The 6,895-nt window shown below is 51.0% G+C and overlaps 1 protein-coding gene across 1 annotated transcript; it reads right to left on the bottom strand.

Moving 5' to 3' along the window:
* Positions 1-3,854: 3,854 nt before the first annotated feature.
* On the bottom strand, positions 3,855-6,639 carry LOC127295755 (laccase-3-like). The gene is made up of 4 exons (XM_051325747.2): positions 6,445-6,639; positions 5,935-6,331; positions 5,718-5,846; positions 3,855-5,270 (listed from the first exon to the last, which is right to left on the bottom strand). The coding sequence occupies exons 1-4, from the start codon at positions 6,574-6,576 to the stop codon at positions 4,114-4,116; spliced, it is 1,815 nt and encodes a 604-aa protein (XP_051181707.1). The 5' UTR covers positions 6,577-6,639; the 3' UTR covers positions 3,855-4,113.
* Positions 6,640-6,895: the final 256 nt, after the last annotated feature.

A 6,895-nucleotide genomic window follows, 5' to 3' on the forward strand; every position in this document is an offset into this window, starting at 1 on the left:
GCCGCCGCCGCCAATCCCATCTCGGGGGATTCAGGAGATCGCCTCCGGCACCCTGCCGGAGAGGGGAATCATCTCCCGGAGGACTCTTCACCGCCATGGTCGCCTCCGGAGTGATGAGTGAGTAGTTCACCCCTGGACTATGGGTCCATAGCAGTAGCTAGATGGTCGTCTTCTCCTAATTGTGCTATCATTGTTGGATCTTGTGAGCTGCCTAACATGATCAAGATCATCTATCTGTAATGCTATATGTTGTGTTTGTTGGGATCCGATGAATAAGTGAATGCTATGTTATGTTGATTATCAATATTATCTATGTGTTGTTTATGATCTTGCATGCTCTCCATTGCTAGTAGAGGCTCTGGCCAAGTTGATACTTGTAACTCCAAGAGGGAGTATTTATGCTCGATAGTGGGTTCATGTCTCCATTAAATCTGGGGGAGTGACAGAAACCTCTAAGGTTGTGGATGTGCTGTTGCCACTAGGGATAAAACATCAATGCTATGTCTGAGGATATATTCGTTGATTACATTACGCACCATACTTAATGCAATTGTCTGTTGTTTGCAACTTAATACTGGAGGGGGTTCGGATGATAACCTGAAGGTGGACTTTTTAGGCATAGATGCATGCTGGATAGCGGTCTATGTACTTTGTCGTAATGTCCAATTAAATCTCACAATACTCATGATAACATGTATGTGCATGGTCATGCCCTCTTTATTTGTCAATTGCCCAACTGTAATTTGTTCACCCAACATGCTTATTCTTATGGGATAGACGCCTCTAGTGAACGGTGGACCCCGGTCCATTCTTAACATCGAATACAATCTACTGCAATACTCGTTCTACTGTTTTCTACAAACAATCATCATCCACACTATACATCTAATCCTTTGTTACAGCAAGCCGGTGAGATTGACAACCTCACTGTTACGTTGGGACAAAGTACTTTGGTTGTGTTGTGCAGGTTCCACGTTGGCGCCGGAATCCCTGGTGTTGCGCCGCACTACACTCCGCCGCCATCAACCTTCAACGTGCTTCTTGACTCCTACTGGTTTGATAAACCTTGGTTTCTTACTGAGGGAAACTTACTGCTGTACGCATCACACCTTCCACTTGGGGTTCCCAACGGTCGCGTGCTGTACGCGTGTCACTATCTGGCGTCAGCTTGATTCTCTTCGTACAACTGTGTGTGCCACTTGTCCCTGTTGTCTAACTGTGCGCGCGGATCTGGAGTTTCAGCGCGTCTTTGAGTTCTTGTCGAGGCTCCGCAAGGAGTTTGAGCCTCGCCGTGCCCAGCTACTTGCTCGTGGTCGTGTTCCGCTCTCTGAGGTCCTGTCTGTGCTTCGTGCTGAGCAGACTCGTCTTCGTGGTGCTGGTCTTCTTGAGGTTCCCTCTGTACTTGCTGCTCGTGGTCCTCATGTGCAGTCTGCTCGTGGTCCTCCTGTGCCGTCGGCTTCTCTCCGGTCTCCAGTACCGCCGATACTCTCTACTCCTCCGGTCCAGAGCAAGAGTCAGCCTCAGCAGCCTCGTGGTATGCCAGCACCTTCTCGTCCTCCCTGCTCCTACAGTGGAAAGCCTGACCACGATGTCTCTAGCTGCTGGAGGAGGGATCCCAGTTTACGACAGCAGTATCATGATCGTAAGCAGGCTGGCTCTTCAGGATCTTCTGCAGTTGCACTGTCTGATCAGGACATTATCCATGGTCTGATCGCTGCTAGAGGCTCCTCCTCGACGGGTACTGCTGGTTCTGTGCCTGGCTCTTCTGGCACCGTGCGACCACCATCTTTTACACAGTCAGGTAGGCCATCCCCGTGGTATCTGGATTCTGGAGCTTCTTTTCATATGACTTCTGCGCTTCTATTCTTTCTGCTCTTCGCTCTCTTATTTCTTATGTCCGTGTTATCACGGCTGATGGTATCTCTCTTCCTATTTCCAGTCGAGGCACCCTCTCTACTCCCTTTTTCTATGTTCCTACCCTAACAGATGTGAGTTTGTTTGAGAATCAAAAAAGCTTTTTTTTTATAGCGAGAATCAATAAAGCTCGTTGAATGGCCTTCTGTAAAAAGAAGATACACGTAGCTAGTGGGGCTAGAATTAAGAAGAGAATGATACTATTATTTCTGCATTTTTAGCGGCAAATTTAACATTTTTTCAGAACATTGTACCCAAATTTGTTGCAGCCCATTGAGGATTTGGCCTATTTTGCATATATATAGTTCAGCTTTTTTTTAGGGTCTCTCCACTTTATTCATCATCAAATTTATAGGGATACAAAATTTGTCCGGCGACGTGGCGACCTACATCACGAGAAATAGAAGAGCGCGCTAAACTATGCGCCTCGACATTTGAGGATCTTCGCTCATGCACAAAGGCAACCTCTGCGAAGTCTGAAGCTCTTGATTTGATCTCCCTTGTTACTGAACTGAATCTACCCAAGTAGCCATCATCAAGACTATTTATTACCTCTAAACAATCTGAGGCAATTTTTATGTGCGAGAGATTAAGATCGATTTCTAGAACCAGAGCCTCTCTGCAAGCTATCAACTCCAAGGTAGCAGGATCAAACATACCCGGAATAACCAGTACTGATGCTCCGAGAAATCTCCCCTCCGTCGATCGGCAAACTGCAGCTATCGCACCCAGGTTTAAAGTCTTTTTCACTGCTGCAACCACATTTATTTTTGCTACTCCAGGAGGAGGAGCAATCCATTGTCTCACCCTTGCTTGCTGAGGAGCAGGTCGGAGATTCCTAATACCTTTACTTACTGGTATTGAAGCTAGGTCGCGAAGGAAATTTTCCTCAAAAAGATAAGTGGAAAACGGGCTTTGAAACACTTCCTTATGTATCACCTTTCTGCGAGCTGCCCAAACAGCCCATAAAGTGACTAGACAGTGAATCAGATCATCATGTTTCAGGGAATTCACCATAGCAAAAATCCAAACCCTTGCATTTGGTTCTGTTGTCTTCATCATATGCTCCGTGGTCTGTTCAAGAACAAGGGCCCAGACGCTTCTACTCATATTACACTCCAGAAGTGAGTGGCGCCATGAGTCAGCCATTCCGCACAAGCTACACCCATCAGTTGTTGCCATGTTCCGCATATGCCGTACATCTCCTGTGGGGATAGAATGTTTGGCGAGGCGCCAAAGAAAAACATGAATTTTTGATGGTATTTGAATTTTCCACATGGCTGTCCAATTTTTCTCCTGCTGCTTATGATCTGATCCCGACGTTCCCTCAAACCACGCTTCACCTCGTATCCTGGAGTTTACCAACATCCGATATGCGGACCTTACAGAGAAGACCCCTGTACGTTCACCATGCATGCCAATCCCAAAAGTCGTCAAAACGTGCATTTCCAATTGGTATGGGCATGATGACCTCAATATCCATGGGCAAGAAATATTCTTGTAACTTCTGTAAGTTCCAGCTCGCAGTTTCAGCAACGATGAAATCTGATACTGCAATCGGTGGCTCAGCTTTCTTGCAAAACAATGGTCTCAACATTGTATCTCTCGGGAGCCAATTGTCATTGCGTGCGTGAGTTTTTTCACCTGTCCCGATACGACGGATGAGACCCGATCGCAGGACCTCTTTTCCATCAATGACAGCACGCCATATATTTGATGGGTGCGAGCCTACTTGTGCCTCTAGAAAATCATTATATGGGTAGTAGACTGCCTTGAGGATCCTAGCACTCAAAGTTTCTGGATTCTGAAGAATTCGCCATACATGTCTTGCTAATAAAGATAGATTAAAAAGCTCTATATCTCGAAAGCCCATACCTCCCGCATATTTGGGAGTTATCATATCTTCCCACGACACCCAACATATATACCGTTTAGCTAGATTTGCCCAACAAGGAGGCCACTTGAAAGCCCATTACTAGTTTACAAGGCCCACTGTGTAAGCTTTACAATAATATGAAAAGGAGGCCCATACAAAACCTTGCCTTTTCTTTACAATTTCAAATGGAAATCCAAATAGAAAAACTAAATTCGAATAGCAAATAGGTGGTAACAATCGCAACACTTACAACACAGACAGACTCACGTACGTTTCAGACCATGTACATTTGTACAGAAATCACCAGGAAGAAAAGGAATCCTCTACAGGCCGCAGATGGGCAGGTCGAGCGGTGGCGGCACCGTGGACTCGAGCTCGGCCTTGCCGTCCTCCACCACCAGCGCCATGGCGAGCCCGCCGGTGAGATGCGCGTCGATGTGGCAGTGCACCAGCCACACGCCCGGGTTGTCCGCCTTGAAGCGCACCACGGCCCACCCTCCCACAGGCACGCCAATGGTGTTCCGGCTGGGTGGGTCGACCATGTTGAACTTGGCCTCGTCCCTCCTGGGGTTGTAGTTGCCGAACCCGGTGGCGAGCACGTAGAAGTGGTAACCGTGGATGTGCATCGGGTGCTCCTCGGCGGCGAAGATGCCCGTGTCCTGGAACACGATCTGCACCACGGCGCCGAACTTGACGCGGTACAGCCGGGTGCCCTTCACGGGCTGCCACAACGCGCGAGGGATGTTCTGCGAGGTGAAATCGAAGATCACCGGCGGGAACGCCGGGAAGTCCTCGGTGAAGACGCCGGGGATGTTGTGGTAGTGCGCCTGCAGCAGCGACACCGTGTTGGGGAGCTGGAAGGAGACGTTGTTCATGCTCGCGCCGAACCGGGTGTTGTTGGGGCCCTGGCAGAACGGGCCTGGACGGCAGTTGAACAGGCCGAACCCGATCGTGGTGAACACCTCCTGCGTCACCGGTCCGGGCACCTTCACCGGCCCCGGGCTCCGGATGCTGTTCGAGAACATGGTCGCCGCGTTTGTGTCGTTGTTCGCCGGCATGTACGGGAGCATCGGTGCCGGCCCTGTGCGGCCGGGATGGCCGGAGGATCGGGGACGGCCCTGTGGGCCGCTGAAGCCGGCATTGGCGCCGGTACTGGTTTCGGCGCAGCCGGGCGCGTTCTTGTACTGGAAGATGGCGGTGGCTGTGGTGTTGTCGAAGGGGACGCCCTGGGCGGAGGCGTAGACGCGGGCGGTGAGGTAGTAGCGGCCAGGGGCGGCGTTGGCAGTGACAAGGACGTCTGTGGTCTGGCCGGGGCCGACGAGCACGACGTTGGTCTGGAAGGGCTTGGTGTACTGGGCGTCGGCGGCGACCACAGTCATCTTGTGGCCTGCGAGGGAGACGAAGAGCTCGGAGTTCATGGCCGCGTTCATGATGCGCAGAAGGTTCGTCTCGCCGGCGACCACCGGGATGATGCTCGTCTCTGTTGGTAATGATGTGCATGCATGGCACCAAATGATTAGTGAAGAGATCATGCCTCATTTGCAAGGTCGACGTTCGGTTGTACTTAACATTGACCTAGTAATAAAAAATTGATTAAAGAAACTATCCCACTTTTTTCTCCAAAACATTTGTTTATTTTCATTGCATCGCAGGTCGTAGCGTTAGACAAGACCTAGGAAAGAAAGGTGTTCGAGGTGCTTTTCCGAACCAAAATTTTCACTTTCAGTGACTAGTGTCTAAATTAAGCAGCACGCTCTTTCGACAGGTTACCTTCCTAGCCAGTAAAAGTTTGTGCATGGAAACTAAATCTGATCATTTAAGTTTAAAAAATCCATTTTTAATCCAAAAAATCAGGGAATTTCTCAATAACCAAGGTAATCAACAAAAAAAAAAAGGCAGAAACGAAACGGCGAACACACGTACGTACCTTGGCTGGAACACGGGAGGAAATCTCCTGGCTGGCCGTTGATGAGGATGGTGTCGGAGATGTTGGGCGGCGCGCCGGTGATCATGGACTGCCTGATCACCGAGATGGGGTCCCTCCTCCACCACTCCGCTGCGCACACACAAACACACATCAGAAAACAAAGCTCACAGGGATGATCAAATCAAACCGATCGATCAAACCTAGCGCTAGAACATACCGAGGAGGACGGGGAACTCCTTGGCGGGCTTGGGGAACGGGTAAGGCAGCCCCTTCTTTGGGTGGATGATGAGCGCGCCGTGGACGGTGGCGCGGAGCCACGAGCTGTGGGCGTGCCACCACAGCGTGCCCTCCTGCCCCTCGGTGGTGTAGCGGTACGTGTAGCTGGATCCCGGCCGGATGGGGCACTGCGTCACGAACTCCGGCCCGTCCGCCCACCCGTTGCGCAGCTGCCGGAGGCCGTGCCAGTGCAGGGTCACGTTGTACTGCGCCATGTTCACCGCCCTGATCACCACCGTGTCGCCGCTGTTCACCTCGATGGTCGGCCCCGGGAACTGCCCGTTCACCGTGATGATCTTGTTCGTCTGGCACAGACGCTTCACCGTCGTCTCCTTGACCTGCGTGCATCACAACGGCGGCGAGCAGATTAAGCATTAGGATTCAGGAACCAAACTCGATCGATTACAGAAACAGCAGGAGCAAGTGTCGTCGAAGGTGCATGGACACTTACCACGAACTCGTAGAAGCGCTCCTCGGCGAGGGCGCTGGGGACGATGAACGAGAGTAGAAGAACTCCAGAGAGGAAGCACCAGAGCCTCATCAGACCTCTCGTCGCCATGGTTGCCTGCACTGCTCTTCCCATGGCTATCTCTGCTGGACCGGCTCTGTCAGGTGCTGCTGTTGTTGCTGCCTTGATGACAAAACCAAGTGCGAGACCGGCGAGTATATATAGGGGTCGTCGATCGGCTAGCTAGCTGAACTGAGGAAGGGCCGAAGGGGGTCAGCCCGTCAGTCAGTGCGGTTGTTTGAGATTTGGAAGATTAGGTTACGATTCCGTGCGATTCGTTGCCTCTGCTCCCTCTTCTCTGCTTTAAGGACGGTCTGCCCCCCATGCCCCATGCTTCAGAATGCTGACGGGGAGTTGTTACACCCACTGCCGCCATGCGTTGCGTTTCACCATG

Source organism: Lolium perenne, chromosome 4, assembly GCF_019359855.2.
Source record: "Lolium perenne isolate Kyuss_39 chromosome 4, Kyuss_2.0, whole genome shotgun sequence".
Lineage (NCBI taxonomy): Eukaryota > Viridiplantae > Streptophyta > Magnoliopsida > Poales > Poaceae > Lolium > Lolium perenne.

Bases quoted from the DNA above. Each gene is read 5' to 3' on its own strand.
- LOC127295755 (XM_051325747.2), bottom strand. From the start codon at position 6,576: ATGGGAAGAGCAGTGCAGGCAACCATGGCGACGAGAGGTCTGATGAGG. The intron at 6,332-6,444 runs GTAAGTGTCCAT...TGATGCACGCAG, and splicing joins AGCGCTTCTACGAGTTCGTG to GTCAAGGAGACGACGGTGAA. The intron at 5,847-5,934 runs GTATGTTCTAGC...GTGTGTGCGCAG, and splicing joins GGAGTTCCCCGTCCTCCTCG to CGGAGTGGTGGAGGAGGGAC.